General features: G+C 44.3%; 1 protein-coding gene across 1 annotated transcript in view; it reads right to left on the bottom strand.

Moving 5' to 3' along the window:
- Positions 1–4,927: 4,927 nt before the first annotated feature.
- Positions 4,928–17,620, bottom strand: part of nt5c1aa (5'-nucleotidase, cytosolic IAa) — a 30,029-nt gene continuing 17,336 nt past the window's right edge. The window contains exons 6-7 of the mRNA XM_006806043.2: positions 8,343–8,527; positions 4,928–7,465 (exon numbers count right to left, since the gene is read on the bottom strand). Of these exons, the coding sequence (XP_006806106.1) occupies positions 7,109–7,465; positions 8,343–8,527 (542 nt within the window). The 3' untranslated portion in view covers positions 4,928–7,108. The remainder of the gene's footprint in view (positions 7,466–8,342; positions 8,528–17,620) is intronic.

Here is a 17,620-nt window from a genome sequence, read left to right as displayed (position 1 = left end):
GTTTTCATTCAACCTTTGAATAACTAAAGAAGTCTCTGCACGCTTATAAAAGGAAACAACAGAAAATATAACATGACCTAAAGCTGAGCTCAGTGGTATAAAACCGGCAGCATTCGTTCTAAAGTAAATGAAATTAAATGAAACCAAACAGCTGCAGTATCCTTAATGTCGGTCCTTGCATTAAGACGATCCATTAAAAAAGCATTAAAGTCCATACTGTCAAAAGCTGGGCTGCTGTCTAAGAGAATGCAAAATGTGGTATAATGCATACAGCATAAATTGTTCCTCCATCATGTTATCTTGTATGCAGTTTATGTCATCGATGTTGAAACAGGAGGATGTGCTTGACAATGTGGAACATTATAGAAGCTACTTTTTTGAATCAGAAGCAGTTTTTCTTCATTAATATGATACTTAATGTCAGCTGTTTTCTCATGACAGAATAAGTTACCTTGCTGCCTCGCAGTACAGCTCTCCAACATCTAACAGTTAGCACAGTGAAACCGGTGTTTATACTCATTACACTTTGACTGTTCAATACCTGACTGGCAACCTCTCACATTCTCTTCATTCCTATCCACAGCTGCTGCTCATCCAGGCAATAGCAGGCTCTGTGAAATGCAGCTTGCGAGTTAATGAATACTCAGTTACTGAGGCCACACAGACTCACAGACTCACATTCTGAAGCAGCAGACTATTGATTTCACCAAGGATGCTACGTATTACAAATCTGATAGAGATTTAAATAAATCAGATTACTGTCCACTGACTCCCTATTCAGTTTTATGAAGTGGCACTGTGCAATAGTGCTTGCCAAATGTGAAAGATTAAATATTTTTAATGGCTTCTTTTCCTAGTTTGATAGGAGCTGAGGCAGCCACCAAGAAATAACCATAACACCATATAAAGTCCAACACTGGAAAAAGCTTTCAACTTCTCTCTCCTACCCTGCGTAATGTTACCAAATGTAAAGTCATCCATCTCACTGAGTACTGAGTTCTTGCTTTAAGAAGTGCAGGGAGATGTATGCTGCAAGGACCAAACTAAAGAGGCCGGAGGAAGCCCGCAAGAATTCAGTGTAGAATCCAAGGTCTGTGGATCTTGCAGTGATTAAGTACGTGAGACAAAGACGGATGTTGTGTTGTTTAAATGTAATGAGTTGATCCAGAGTGAAGTTACAGGATAAGGTGGTGCTCCTGAACAAACTGTGTTGGAGTGTTTTAGAGCAGCGGTTCCCAACCCCCGGGCCACAGACCAGTACCGGTCCGTGAGTTGTGTGGTACCGGGCTGCGAGAGTTGAGGCTCGGGTGTGAGATTTATGGTTTTCAGGGTTTTGCTGTTAACTCGGTTTCCCTGGGTTTTCCGTGTTGTAGTTGTGTGTCTTATTTTGAAAGAAACATTTATGCATTACCATAGCGACCAGAGAGCATTAAGGGGCAGAGAGGAGGATGTTACTCTCAATGTTGTTGGCACATTTCAGGAGGACGCTGCTAATAAAGTTACACAATTACACAGCGAATATATAATATATATTTATAAATACCACAGTTTTTGTCTTGGTCGTATCATTTTATTTTATCCGCGACACCTTAAAGGCTGCTCCGTGAAAATATTCTCTGACATTAAACCGGTCTGTGGTGCAAAAAAGTTTGGGGACCGCTGTTTTAGAGGGTTGAGCATGGTAGGCATAACGAGAATATCGGTGGCGTAGTAGCTCACCCGGCTCACGATCCATCACAGCCCGCAAGTTATCGTAAGAGTGTGAAGTACATAAAGAAAGTTTTCTTGTCATTGGTTGAATTAAAATCCACTGAGAAGTCAAAGAGGCTTGCAAGCAGTTGTATCAAATCTGACCACTAGAACTCTGGGAGGAGTGGAGATTCCATAAAACAACAAATATGACCTTTACCTCGAGCACACTTTGGGTGAGACCCATTATGTGATGATTATGAGAAAACTTCACAAAAATCTAACAGTACTCTAGGAGGAGGAGTGATTGTTGTGAACAGGCAGACACCTCACCGTTGCATAAACACACTGCTCATTCAGCCCTGTCAGCTAATAGCTGAAAGACAAGAGAGGAGACACAGGGTTGGAAAAGATAGTCACTGAGTCTACAATCTAGCAGTGAGAACAGCTTTACAAGTTGCAAGAGGTTGCAAGTGATTAGATGGCAGCAGAGTCTGACCCCTAGTGCACCTGAAACCACCTCTGTAATCAAAGGCACAGAGAAAGTGCAGGAAAGACAGTGCTTAAACGCACTTAGGCATGGAAAAAAAGCACTTGTATGAATGTTTGTGTGAACAGGTGAATAAGGTTTGTAGTAAAGAAGTGCTTTAAGTGCTCAAATAGAGTAGAAAAATGCAATACAAGTTCTAGTTGCTGCTTCAACTTTCAGTATGTTGTGCATTTAGAGATGCTCTCCTTCATATCTTGATGGTAAAGAATGATTATTTGACTTTCTGTTGCCTTCCTATCAGCTTGAAGCAATCTAGTTATCAACAAGGCATTTTCACCCAAATAACTTCTTTTTCATTCAGTGTAAACAGTGTAGAAGTTTGTAAAATGCCCAGACCAGCCAGTCTGATACCAACCATGGTACATTCAAAGTCACTTAAATCATCTTTCTTTCTCATTCTGATGTTCAGTTTGAAGTTCAGCTGGCAATAAGAAGAAATGCAAGTTGAAAGACTTCTGGATTGGTTTTGTCATGAGGCGTGTGCAACAGGAGAGGATGAGCCGATGTGCAGACTCCAGGAGGCAAAAAGTACATTCCAAAAACAGTTTCATTGCTGAGACCCAGTCTAACTAAACTGAAAATACAAACAATAACTAAACAGGAGGGAAAGACAGCTGGGACAAATCAGGGCTAATGAGACAAGGAAAGCAAAACCAGATACATTAACATGAGACACAGACTTTCAAAGTAAAACAGGAAACATAACACAGAGACGCGGACTTGACACAGGGATACAGCTGACAGGGAAGACGGCAACTATGGAACACAGACAGAAACCAGAAGACTAAAAATTGAACATAAACCACACAGAGAACCTAAACTTAGAACAGTCATATAACCCATTAGACAAAGAAAGTTAGAATATAATGAAATAAACAAAGTCAAAGAACCAAAAACACAAAACACTGGATTGATGACCCAGACACCCTAACAGGTTAAATTTTTTAGATTCATTCATCTTTTATTTACAGTCTATGGAAGTAATCTAAAAGTAGCTGGAAACATTCCAGTAATTCCCAAGGAGGGAAAATCAGTCAAATCTGAATAAAGTATGTTAAGTTTCACACTCTTTATATTTAGAGGGCCCAGTTTCACTATACTGTGAAGAGCACAATGACTCTCCTGGAAATAGCACACAGTGAAAAGAGCTTCCTGTTTTCGCTTTCATTCCTATTTAAAGTATTTGCAGCACTTTTAGAAAAGTCTCTATTTTAAGAACTGAACACAGAATTTTTTTTTAAAGCTACAAAGACAACAGAGACATAAAGAAGCGTGTTAGAGGAGATCGAAAACACTTTATGGAGTGGTCTCTCACTGCAGACTCCCTCTGTGTCTGACCGGCATCTCAGCCAAGACAGAGTGACTCACGCACCCTTTCTCTCCATGGGTGCCTGCTCTGCTTTGTAACCAAGCAGAAGGAAAACAACACTCTTAATATCTGTGTCTTTGATGCAAGTGCTGCTTTCCACTCCATCTGTTTCTATCTTTAATGCTGAGATTTTTTTCCTGTCATTGTCATAGTTTTTTGCGTTGTTATTTGAGTATGATAAAAGCAGTCTGCACCCACCCAGGTTCCTCCTGCTCAGCCTCTCTGCAGGAGGTCACATCTGACTATAAGACAGCTTATATTTGAGCTTAAGGGCTGTTAAGCTCTACATTTGGTCACCCCTAGTAGTGAACGGTATCCCTGTTTGAAACAGCAGCCTTCTTCACTCCGATCGTTTCTTTTCCTTACATTTACATCTGCATGATTGTTCTCCCATCACTGCACTGCTGAGCATCTGAAATGAAAATATATATCCTGGCAATTTCTCTTTACACTCCACTTGAGTGCCTTCCAGAAGTTACCTATAAGGTACAGGACGTCAGGTCGTTATGGTCATTTTAGTCCACAGCCACGATCTCAGTCAGGCACAGCAGAGCACACAGCCATCCTCTTTCACTCGTCTCCTTCCACGCTGATGGTTATTGTCTGTTTATGGATACAGCTGGCAGCCGTACACATGTGTCATTAAATGTGCATAGACTTTGCAGTGTGTGCCAGCTGGCCAGAGAAATCTGTCTGATCTATCTGTCCTTACTATCTCACCAAAAAGGTTGCCAGCAACATTGTCTCATAGGTGATTCGGAGCTTATAAAATCCATGTCGATGTCAATCCGTCAGCGTTCACCAGCAGGGCCCATCCCTGTGGAGCTGTTAGTGATATGGTGCAAGGTAGTCCAGTGCTGGATGTTGGCTCTCTGTGGCTTTTATCACTCTGCTGAAAAGATCAAATTCAGCTGGGTATGAACCATATTGGGAATATTAGCACATTTATCATAGATATGTGGATGAAAGTGTGGGCCGTAATGTGATTCTGCTCAGTGTGAAGACTAATAAATTAGATGGAGAAATGGAGGATTTGTCACAAAAAGATAATAATAAAGGATGCAAAGATTAAAAAACTGACATAAATTAGGATAACTTTTATGTGCGTGGAGCTGTTAAATCAAAGCGAAGTGGTTGCTTCTTTCCATCTTCATCGTTGCGCTGAGTGAAGAGCGGTTGCTGCTGCAGCTCATCAATCATTCCACCGTGGTGCGATGCTGCCACTCCATGGTGGACTGAAGGAGTGCATGCCACTGAATACAAACAGATCCATGTAATCTATATTAGTTTTCACAAACAAATGAAAATACAGCCAATACTTCAATTGTAATCTTTATTTATTGTCCATTTACATTTTCTTAATCTTGCAAATCCTTCAATAAAGCAGTTATCAAAGTGCTGTTGAATCTGTTCAAGCTGAAACCAAATGTCACCCTGAAGCCCAGAGTTCCCTGATTAGCTTGTCGTGCTGAAACTTTATCTGCTCACAAGTCAGCAGTTGTTTTAGTTTGCCAAGAGACACATCTGTTTAATTACTGTATGTGTGTAGCCTGTGAGGTTAAACCTGCGGGTTGCTTGTCACTTTTCTGAACCCCGTGGTACTCAGAAGACTGATTAAGCGTAATGATTTGTCTCTAATTATACACTGGTTGCAAGTAGAGTCATGCGAAGTAGACTGGCATTTTCTAAAGGTCACTGCAGGTATTTTCTCTATAATAGAAACATTTATATTTTTCTATCAAACATTAGCAAGACTCTCTAACTACAATTTAGAAATGGAGTTATGATGGTGAAACTTTACACCATTAAACAAAGTCGCCTGGGTATACAAGACAGAGAATTCAACCCAAGATTGATGGCTTATGTCTACCTATAACGTGTGTGCTCTAGTTGGAATATTAGCAAAAGACCTAGCTTTCAAAAGTCTCTTAGGTTAGCAAACCTGTAAAAATATGACACTTGCTCCACTGGTTAAATATGAAGGTAAAACTCAGGTTCATTCAGTTAAGTCAGTGTTTTGTTAGACTAAGACCTCCTTAGGATCACATATTTGTGGGAACATTAGCATGCTAGCACAGTAAACTTTAGCATGCTAGCATGGTAAACTTTAGCATGCTACATATCAGCTAAAACGGATCGAAATTCCATTTAGCTATGCCATGAACTGTGAAAGCCTTAATAAGCTTAGGTTTTAACATGTAATTGCCAAGTTTTACTTTGGTGTTCTGTCGATTATGGGATTGCATAAAACGTGGTAAGCCATAAAACATAACTGGCTGTAAGTAAATACATTCATTGAAACTAAAGGCAACTTCTAGAGCATACAGCCATAATTTGCAACTAGAAATGTAAATAACATGGTTTCTTCGCTACAGTAATATATTTATAACACTGTGTGGTCACTATTGGTTAAGTTGCATACCACATACATTACTTGTGACCTGTCTGATTGCAAGCAGGGGCAACTTGTTGCATATCTCATCCATCTCTCTTTTCCATTGTTCTTTTCTCTCTCTAAAAAAAAAAGTTTAAAAAAAAGCCACAAATCTTTAAGAAAAAAAGAAAAGAAATCAATCAATATAGCATGCTAATTATGTACCATTTGAATTGCTCTGAGCTGCGAAGCATCATGCAAAGCCAGAGCTCCCACGAGTTTCTCGTATCACTCCACATTACAGTAGTTCAAATATTGTTATAGCTAAAATACTTCCAAATACAAAGGAGTGGAGGGTATTTTGGATAAAAACACATCACAGTGTCTAAGATCCTGTCAGGTGCCACATGGGGTTAAAACAGTTAGAAACATATTTCACTGAAGTATAAAACAAACCGTCTGTGCCCTCCTGCCTGTGTTCACCCAAAAGAACTATAATTCCACTCCTAAGGCACCAAATGGCTTTCTATATTTGATTTGGATTTTGGAACACAAGAACAGATGGCATTGAATGCTTCAGTAATATACAACACATTTTGTACAGCTGCACCCTAATCTTTTTACATTTGTGTGTAATCAAACTATAAAATATTTGACAAAACTTTAAATTATTACTTTCATGCTATAGTACATCACCATAATGGTTAACAATATAATATCTCTGCATTGTGCTCACAGTTCGTTTATTAACATTCAGTGCACTGTTACATATATATAAACAATTCAGTTGTTCACTCCTTGTCTTCGCTATGAAGACAAGGAGTAGTAAGAGAAATACTTAGTCAAGAACCAAAGCATGATTTAATGAAACACTTGTTTTTGGACACCTTGGTTATTGGGTCATCTCAGGTTCCAGACCTGTTGTTGACCTTTATCCAGATTTCTTATCTGACGTAGCAGCACTAAGCCGAGGCAGTAGATACTGTGGTCAAGCAAACATGTATTTCCATACAATTAAAAAATAGAAAAAGTTCATCATCTGAATTTTACTTTAACAACTTTTTGTTTTGTCCTAAGATAATATCCCCTCCCTCTACCAGGTCACCAACATCCAAAGTCCTTTTGTCTACTTCCCTGCGCTGGTGTTGTGCTTGGAGTTATGTTTCTGTGCAATGCCATAGGGAACATGTGCAGCGATGGTACCCATCTCTGCCGCTCCCTCTATGTGAAACATCTGATCATCGAAGTAGATGTGTGGCCTTATCTTCTCAAGCATAGGGCCCTTTGGTGCTCCTGCAAGGAACAAGGCCTCATCGATCTCCAGCCCCCAGGCCCGAAGTGTCTTGAGAGCCCGAATCCCAGAACTTGCTGCACTACGAGCTGTGACCAGGTAGGTGCGGATAGGGCAGTCCAGACGCTGGCCTTTAGCGTAAAACTTTTTCTGGAGCTTCCCCAGTGCCTCTAGGAAGCCCTTCAGGGGACCCTGCCAAAGAGGAAAAGCTAGTGAGGATCTGCTATCTGTTTTCTTGTATATATGTTAAGATTTGACTCATCTTTGACTTGTCACGCATCAGCTTTATATGTATGTAACACATACAAACCCTGATTGAGCTAGCACCATTTTATTGTAATGTAGCACAGTGTGAGGCATGCACTGCTAATTTCCGAAATTGCTGGTTGTCAAGGAGAATGACATGTCAACTGACAGTCTTTAGAAACAATTTATTATTTAATTTAATTTTGCATAATATATTCATAGAATAATCAGTTACTGAAATGGATTTCATGCGGAGACCATATGCACGCTTATCATTGAGGCTGCTTGGAAAAGATAATGTTAAGAAGAATATAATGTTTTTAAGGATTGCTACAAGCTCCAAGCTAATTGCTAATCCTATTTTAAAGAAAGACAAAACTGAATTTTCAAGGAAGAAAATGGGAAATATTTTTTGTTGTGTGTCACCTGAAAGTTTTTTTTCTTTCTTCTCTGATTGCCTTGAAAGAACAATTTAACAAAAACAAAAAACCCTATTCTGATAGGGTTATGGGTTGTGACCAATGACCTCGGAGGGTTAGGGTGCAGGATTTACTTTATGTTGTCACCAACACCACGGATGCTGTTAAGAGAAACGTATTAAAAAAACACCCTGCCTGCCTTCCTGTTAAAAGGTTTCTTTTTTTTCCCTCTGTCGCTAAAGTGCTAGTTTAAACTGTTGTTGATGTTTTCTCTCTGTTATTGTAGGGTCTTTATAATAGAAAGCACCTTGAGGTCACTGTTGTTGTGATTTGGTGCGCTATAAATAAAACTGAATAGAATAAAAATCAACAAATGCAAAGAAATTCAATTAAAGAATACAAACATGGTCCAGTAGCCTGTCCTCATTTTCCTTCTCATGTTCGAAGAATTTGTCCAGCCCGTGGGCCTTGAAGATGCGTTCTGACTCATCTGAGAAGAGGACAGCATCGCCATCAAATGCCACTCTTAGCTGGGACTCGGATACCTCTGTCATCTTCTCCGGCATGAACATGGTGGCTGCTGCGATGCCTGAACACAAATGCATAAGACAATATAGGGCTCAACGATCACTTAGTTAATTACAGCTAAAGAGAAGTTGTGTTTGTACACTTCATTTGTTTTTAACATTAGTACATTATGATTCATTCCTTCACTTCCTGCACTTAATTCTTAACTGCACTCTCTGCATTTCTTCTTTAGAGGGAGTCAGGAGTTGCCTTCCCTATCAGATATTTTGCCCTGCTTCCTTTACTTCACGTTTCAGTTCATGGCTAGTCTGTTTTCCTGTAATTTCATTTCAGCAGCTCAAACTGGTACTGAATAGTGTGTATGGTCCCCACAGGCTCATGGGGGATGTTGCTAATAATATGATGGATGGTGTCCTGGAGGATCTCCCCCAAGATCTGGATCAGAGCATCAAAGAGCTCCTGGACAATTTGAGGTAAACTGGGGGCCAGTCAAGCATATCAATTTCTTAATCTTTCAGGAACCGCCTGCATACTCTCACCACATGAGAGCAGGCATTGTCATTTGCACCTTGAGGAACCCAGGACCTAGTGTACCAGTGTAGGGCCTGACAAAGATCCAAGGGTTTCATCCTAATGTTAATGGCAGCCAGTCTGCAATTACCTAGCCGGTATACCTGCCATGGATATCTCTCTGCAGACCATCACTGAAAGACCAACGATGTTACAGACAGTATAACGTTTTCCACAGTTTTTCCAGACTTATTAATGTCTGTCACATGTGCTCAGGGTGAACTTGTTCTCTCTCTGTGAAAAGCACAGGGTGCCAGCAGTGAACCTGCTAATTCTGATATTCTACGGCAAATGCTCACTGGGCTCCGCGGTGCCAGGCAATGAGCACAGGATCCACTGGCTATCAGGCCAGTTTGTTTGGTCAGAGACATTCAAACCAGTGTCCTGCTGGAGGTCATTTTGTAGCTCTGGCAGTGCTCATCCAGTGTTCCTTCTTGCACAAAGAAGCAAATAACAGTCTCGCTGGTGGGTTAAGGGCCCTAAAGTAACTGTCTGTCTCCAGGAATCTTCCCCATGCTCTTGAGACTGTGCTGGGAGACACAGCAAGGCATCTTAATTTAGTTGGTGCTACACTCGGATTAAAAAAAGTGTTCCTTTAATTTTTCTAAACAGTGTATTTGCATATTGAGTGGTTGAGAATCAAGTAAACAGAGACATCGCTTGTTTAGGTAAAATCAGCTTTTAAACGTCACTTCAGTTCACAAATAAATCTTTTGATTTTCTAAGGTGCAAAAAAGCATCTTTCACTTCATTCAGTGCTCTCTTTCATTTCCTGCCAGAAACAGAACAAAACAGGAAGCTTTTAACTGTCACCTTCATAGCCGCAATCCTTAAAAACATGCTCTAACACTCAGAGGAAGCATTAACAAATGGATTTACAGCTAATTAAGAGCTTTCAAGTAAAATGTCAGAACCACTTCCTTTGCTTCACTGCTTATGTGCTCTGTGTTTTTGAGGAGCTGCCTCCCACAGAGGTGCGGCATTACTGGCACGAAGCTCGTAAATGACATGAAGAAAGTCCCTGGAGATGCCTTGACAGCTACAGATGGTTGACAGTTAAAGGAAACCCTTGATCCCTTTAGGTTATATTGTTCTGTGGCCTTCCCAGTCATCAACGTGGCATGCCCTAAGTAGCATGTGTGTGCACATGAAGAGGGTGATGTTTGCAACATATGACTAATCACAAGCATGCACAGGTCTCCTGGGCAGCAGAGCGGATACTTTACAAACAAAATGAAAATTATAACGTCAGGAAAAATAGAGCGAGGTTAAACACAATACAGCTGAAAGCTCTACACCTTGTGAAAACCTGCTGTATTAATATGTGAATGTGACTGTAGTGCTCCAAGAGGTCAGAAAGACTGCAAAAGTGGTGCATAAACGCAGTCCATTTAATATCCATAATTAAGTCTCAGATAAAATTCATGAATTCTTTTAGCTGCAACCCAGCAGGGTTAAAACTATGTGAGAGCAAACAAAGAGCAAAGATAAAAACAGAATTCAAACCAGTAAGTGGGTTTATCTGCAAATTTTATATAAGGTCATAAAGTGCATGGCTTAGACCGTCCTGTGTTGGGATTACATTTCTATGTTAAGGCTGATAGAAAAATAAAACTGATTTGCTGCTTGCAGCCAACAGGGAAAAACAAGCTATGAGTAATGTTGCTCCTGAGCTTTTATATTTCTTCTCAGTGCTTGTCGGGAAAGAAAAACGTCTCACTATCTTCCAGAAATGGTGATGCAATTTTCTGGCAAACTGGTTGGTCAGTAGGCACTCATTTTGCACTTGTGGATTTCGTACGTGCTCCAGAGCAGGTTTATTGTGCGACAGAACTTAAACCATAGCCACTTGAAGCTTTACACAGCCAGTTAATTTTCCTCAAATTTGTCTCAAGTTTATACACCCAGTGACACAGTGTGTGTCACAAAAACCTCCTCTGTGTTGGCTGCAGTTATATTGCAGCATGAAATTCGCTGCACTGAAGGGATTTAAATCGTTGGATGTGGTTGTCACCTCAAGTCCCACAATTTTCCATCGTTGCATTTTAATGGCTCTTATTTCTTTGGCAGAAAATGACCAGTGCCTTCAAATTGTGACACAAATTAGCCAAAGCTACAACAAATAGGATGTTGGTAACCCCTCACGGTGCCATGGCACCATGGAAACCATCAAATAGAGTGCAAAGACTAAAGAAAATCAATATGCTGATTTATGGTAATGTCACAGCAGCACTGCAGAAGATGTCATTGCTACTTCTTATGCAAACACACACACTGTACACAATGTACACTCCTAACACTGTGTGTGTGTGTGTGTGTGTGTGTGTGTGTGTGTGTGTGTGTGCAGGCTGCTTTGTAGTTTTTTCTGTGTATGACATGGCATATATTTGGGGATTTATGATTTAGGGATTAGATCAGTTTTTTATTGCTATGAATTTCAAATCATACTTGAACCTATATATTTCAAAACATTTCTATCTGTGTCTGAAAAATAGGAAAGACTTTCAAAAACTAGTTTTTGTTATCCAGCTTGGAAAAGGTCAAGTGTGCTGAAACTACATGTAAATAAAATGCATGCAAATAGGCCAAACCAACTAGTGCGGTTACATGACGCGTGCTTTGAAAAGAATTCAAGATCAAGCTTCCTCAGAAGGAGGATTTAATTAAATGTGAGGCACGAAAGCTTTCTGAAGGCATTCCTTCGGACATATTTCCCTGATCAAAATAAAGCTGAAGTAACGGAGTGTGTGAGGGCCGTGTACGACTTGATGCTACTGGTTTGCCTTTAATTTGTATGCTAAACTGCTTCTGTGAAACTTTCAAAATGGCTAAAACATATAACTGGATTACTCCATTTAAATTACTCCGATCTCTAGGAGGACACCAGGATACTAGCATGCATAAATATATTTTTTATTGTGGCAATGCACCCCATATTTGGAGGCAAATACGAGCACGATCACTGCCATCTACTGTTCTCAGATCTGAATTCTTTTGTCTTCCACTATAGTCGGATGGTAATTATATGAACATAAACCAAATGCTGTACTAATGTAATCCTCTCAGGTGATTAGTGGTTATTCGGTAACCCATCCTCAGGAGATTCCTCAATTTTCTATTCCTGTTTTAGTTGTTCCTAGTTTTTCTGGTAAACCAATCATCCCACGCTCTACGACTGGAAAATTAGGTTAATGCTGAGGTGACAAAATCTGCAGTTAATCTAAGGACTACAAGAGGCCCCGTTCCAAAAGCCATTTAATCCCCAATAAATCCCATCTTAAAATGCAAAAATAAAAAAGCATGTTGATAGTCCTGTGCATTGGTCTCTGGTCCAATCACTGTTTATTAGACCTCATTTTACTTTAATTCAAGTTTAATTTTTGTGCCGTTTGCACTTTTTAATGGAATTTAGAATATTAATTCCAATATGATTCAATTCAATTCAATTCAATTTTATTTATATAGCGCCAAATCACAACAAAGGTCGCCTCAAGGTGCTTCATAGATACAGAGAAAAACCCAACAATCATATGACCCCCTATGAGCAAGCACTTTGGCGACAGTGGGAAGGAAAAACTCCCTTTTAACAGGAAGAAACCTCCGGCAGAACCAGGCTCAGGGAGGGGCGGCCATCTGCTGCGACCGGTTGGGGTGAGAGAAGGAAGACAGGATAAAAGACATGCTGTGGAAGAGAGACAGAGGTTAATAACAGATATGATTCAATGCAGAGAGGTCTGTTAATACATAGTGAGCGAGAAAGGTGACTGGAAAGGAAAAACTCAATGCATCATGGGAATCCCCCGGCAGCCTACATCTATTGCAGCATAACTAAGGGAGGATTCAGGGTCACCTGGTCCAGCCCTAACTATATGCTTTAGCAAAAAGGAAAGTTTTGAGCCTAATCTTAAAAGTAGAGATAGTGTCTGTCTCCCGAATCCAAACTGGAAGCTGGTTCCACAGAAGAGGGGCCTGAAAACTGAAGGCTCTCCCTCCCATTCTACTTTTAAATACTCTAGGAACAACAAGTAGGCCTGCAGAAGTGCTCTAATAGGGTAATATGGTACTACAAGGTCATTAAGATAAGATGGGGCCTGATTATTTAAGACCTTGTATGTGAGGAGCAGGATTTTGAATTCAATTCTGGATTTAACAGGAAGCCAATGAAGGGAAGCCAAAACAGGAGAAATATGCTCTCTCTTTCTAGTCCCTGTCAGTACTCTTGCTGCAGCATTTTGGATTAGCTGAAGGCTGTCAGGGTTCCTGGGTCGGTGACCCAGTGCTTTCCGTTTTGTTCATGTTCAGTTTATTTTGCCACTTCCTGTTTCATTTCCTGTTTGTTCCTGTCACCTCGTCTCGTGCCATTAGCCAGATTATGTTCAGCTGTGTACTCACCGGTCTCTCATTATCATCCTCATCAGTCTGTGTATTTAAGTCTTCTGTTTCTACTCGTTCTTTGTCGTGTCATTGATGATGTTTAGGTTATGTTGTTGTTTCCGCCAGTGTTCGGTCAGCCAGTCAGTCAGTCCGTCCTTCGTTCATTCGTTCAGTCAGTCGTCCAGCCAGCCATGTCCTTCCTCTGTTCTGTGTGTTCACTCCATCATCAATAAATCACCCAGCTTCACCTACCTGCGAGTCCTGCGTTTGGGTTCCTTCTTCCTCGCCTCCACTCCACAACGCCTGACAGAATGACACGACCCGTGCCACGAAGACACGATTGGGACCCAGCGGACTCGGACCTCAACGAGCGGCAGGTGGCAGCGCTTTCCCGTTGGGCAGAGATGGTCAGGGGTAAACAGCGGCTCTTCGCGGAGAGAGAGCACGTCTTCGAGGGGACTCGCCTGGCTCTGGGCGGGCCTCGGAGACGCCGCGTTCCCCCACCTGCTGCCTCACCTGCCCCGGAGCATTTGCCGCGGAGAGCGGACGGTTCATGCCGCGTTTCGGCCGCTCCCTCTCTCGCCGCTCCGCGCCTCGTTCACACACCCGCCGCCTCATTCGCCGGACCTCCACCTTCGCCACGGCACCGCGGCTACGCCTCCTACCTCGGCTCAATGGAGGCTACCGCGCCAGAGGCTCAGCTGTTTACCCCGGCCGCTTCCTCTTCCCGGAGAAAGCGGCGCACACGCCGCCATAACACGGACTATTGTCAACAACTCCCGGTGGTGAGTTCCGGTAATTGTTTTCCACCCTCCTCATTTGACACTTCACCCAGATTAACTAAGGGACTCATCTCCGATTCATGGGGAGATTCCCTCCTGGATGATGTAGACTGGGAAGATTTTTTCTGCTGTGCTCCCGCAAAGACTGTAAATCGTGGTGGCAGAAGAAACAGACTAATCCCGGATAAACCTGCCTGTATCACACACCCGGTCACTATTTCCACACCCGTCACTCAGCCATTTCCCACCAGCACGGCAGCCCAGATTCGGCCTTCCTCCTCAGCCATTTCATCACCTCAGATGACTAGGGCCCGGCCTACACCCACACCAGTACCAGCTCCCACACCGGTGCCAGCTCCCAGGAGGAAGGCAGCTGCGACGCAGTCTACCTCCACATCCACTCTTGTTTCCCGGGTGGGGGTGACTGGTGTCCAGCCACCTCCCGTGCCTGTCCCAGCGCCCAGGCTGAGGGCAGCCTCAACCCAGCCTGACCTCCCTGGAGGCTTGGAAGAGCTAATCGGCCCACCTACTACTTCACCTCTTCATCCACCTCCTGATCCAACCTTTCACGCCCTCGCACTGTCCCTGGTTAGGCTAGCTGAGGTGTCCCCTGCTCAGGCACCAGCCTTATTAGCCCAGGCCGCAATCTTATCCCCCTCGGTAACTCTGTCATTAGCTCAGCCATTAGCATCGCCAACCTCTGTTCATCCCTTAGCTTCCCCACTCCAGTCAGTTCCCTCACCTGCTGTTCAGCTTCCACTCCAGTCAGTTCCCTCACCTGCTGTTCAGCTTCCACTCCAGTCAGTTCCCTCACCTGCTGTTCAGCTTCCACTCCAGTCAGTTCACTCACCTGCTCTTCAGCTTCCACTCCAGTCAGTTCACTCACCTGCTCTTCAGCCTTCACTCCAGTCCCCTGTAGTCCAGTCTCCTCCTGTCCTCCAGTCCCCTGTAGTCCAGTCTCCTCCTGTCCTCCAGTCCCCTGTAGTCCAGTCTCCTCCCGTCCTCCAGTCTGTCCAGTCTCCTCCCGTCCTCCAGTCTGTCCAGTCTCCTCCCGTCCTCCAGTCTGTAGTCCAGTCAGTCCAGTCTCCTCCCGTCCTCCAGTCTGTAGTCCAGTCAGTCCAGTCGCCTCCCGTCCAGTCAGTCCAGTCCCCGGACCTGCAGCCACAGCACCCAGAGCCAGCTGTGAGCCCTCCTGCTTGCCAGCCAGGGGCCTCCGCGCCCGCTGGCCCGGCCGCTCTCCCGCCAGGGGCCTCCGCGCCCGCTGGCCCGGCCGCTCTCCCGCCAGGGGCCTCCGCGCCCGCTGGCCCGGCCGCTCTCCCGCCAGGGGCCTCCGCGCCCGCTGGCCCGGCCGCTCTCCCGCCAGGGGCCTCCGCGCCCGCTGGCCCGGCCGCTCTCCAGCCAGGGGCCTCCGCGACCGCTGGCCCGGCCTGTCTCCAGCCAGGGGCCTCCGCGCCCGCTAGCCCGGCCTGTCTCCAGCCAGGGGCCTCCGCGCCCGCTGGCCCTGCCTGTCTCCAGCCAGGGGCCTCCGCGCCCGCTGGCCCTGCCTGTCTCCAGCCAGGGGCCTCCGCGCCCGCTGGCCCTGCCTGTCTCCAGCCAGGGGCCTCCGCGCCCGCTGGCCCTGCCTGTCTCCAGCCAGGGGCCTCCGCGCCCGCTGGCCCTGCCTGTCTCCAGCCAGGGGCTTCCGCGCCCGCTGGCCCTAAAGCTGTGGCTCCGTCACCCCCGGCTCCCGTGCCGTCACCTGGTCCAGCCTCAGCGTCTGCGTCGCCTGGGCCAGCCTCAGACTCAGCTTCAGCGTCTGCTTCGCCTGGGCCAGCCTCAGACTCAGCTTCAGCTTCAGCGTCTGCTTCGCCTGGGCCGGACTCAGCTTCAGCTTCAGCGTCTGCTTCGCCTGGGTCGGACTCAGCTTCAGCTTCAGCGTCTGCTTCGCCTGGGCCGGACTCAGCTTCAGCTTCAGCGTCTGCTTCGCCTGGGCCGGACTCAGCTTCAGCTTCAGCGTCTGCTTCGCCTGGTCCGGACTCAGCTTCAGCTTCGCCTGGTCCGGACTCAGCCTCGTCGCCAGCTTCAGCTTCGCCTGGTCCGGCGGCTGCCGCGTCGCCAGCCTCTGCTTCGCCTGGTCCTGCGGCTGCCGCACCGTCGCCCCAGCCACGTTCTGGACGTCATCGCCGGCCATCATCAATAAATCACCCAGCTTCACCTACCTGCGAGTCCTGCGTTTGGGTTCCTTCTTCCTCGCCTCCACTCCACAACGCCTGACAAAGGCTTTTCAGTGAGTTTTTTGGACATCCTGATAATAATGAATTGCAGTAGTCCAGCCTGGAAGTAATAAATGCATGAACTAGTTTTTCAGCGTCACTCTGAGACAGGATATTTCTAATTTTAGAGATGTTGCGCAAATGGAAGAACGCAGTCTTACATATTTGTTTAATATGTGCGTTGAAGGACATATCCTGGTCAAAAATGACTCCAAGGTTCCTCACAGTGTTACTGGAGGCCAAGGTAATGCCATCCAGAGTAAGAATCTGGTTAGATACCATATTTCTAAGCTTTTCAGCGCCGAGTACAATGACCTCAGTTTTATCTGAATTAAGAAGCAGAAAGTTAGCGGCCATCCAGGTCTTTATGTCTTTAAGACATTCCTGCAGTTTAACTAATTGGTGTGTGTTATCTGGCTTCATGGACAGATAGAGCTGGGTGTCATCTGCATAGCAGTGAAAATGTATGCTATGTCTTCTAATGATGCTGCCTAGGGGAAGCATGTATAATGTAAACAGAATTGGTCATTGCACTGAACCCTGTGGAACTCCATAATTAACCTCAGTGTGTGAAGAGGACTCTCCATTTACATGCACAAATTGGAGTCTATTAGATAGATATGATACAAACCACTGCAGTGCAGTACCTGTAATACCTACAGCATGTTCTAATCGCTCTAATAAGATATTATGGTCAACAGTATCGAATGCTGCACTAGCAGGTCTAGCAGGACAAGCACAGAGATGAGTCCACTGTCAGCCTTAATATGATCTGCTGTGTGGTCCAGCAAGACGTTTGTGCTTTAATATTTGCAAGAGAATTTTCTAGTCTTTTCTTTATACATCACTTACTACCAGTTAGCAGCCATCTTTGTGTGTTGCACTCGTACAGTTTATGGTTTATGTTTAGGTGGTTGGTTAGGCCCTTTGCCCCTCCTGGAGCAAAGGTCAACTGTTTACTAACACTTCCACCGTTTATGGATGCCGCTTGCTGACCAAGCTGACAAGCTTTAGCTGTCAAGCTGGTTCTCCATTTCATGCAAAACTTCTGACATACACACACACACAAACAGAGACACAAAAAAATGGCGGGGGAAAAAAGCTAGCATTAACGCTTCAAAATGAGCAATCCAAAACTAATAAAGTACGACACAATGGCCATCTTTTATATACAGT

Source organism: Neolamprologus brichardi, chromosome 22, assembly GCF_056152115.1.
Source record: "Neolamprologus brichardi isolate AB-2024 chromosome 22, ASM5615211v1, whole genome shotgun sequence".
Taxonomy (NCBI): domain Eukaryota; kingdom Metazoa; phylum Chordata; class Actinopteri; order Cichliformes; family Cichlidae; genus Neolamprologus; species Neolamprologus brichardi.
Note: the sequence above shows the minus strand (reverse complement) of the source record. Positions and strands in the feature narration are given on the sequence as shown.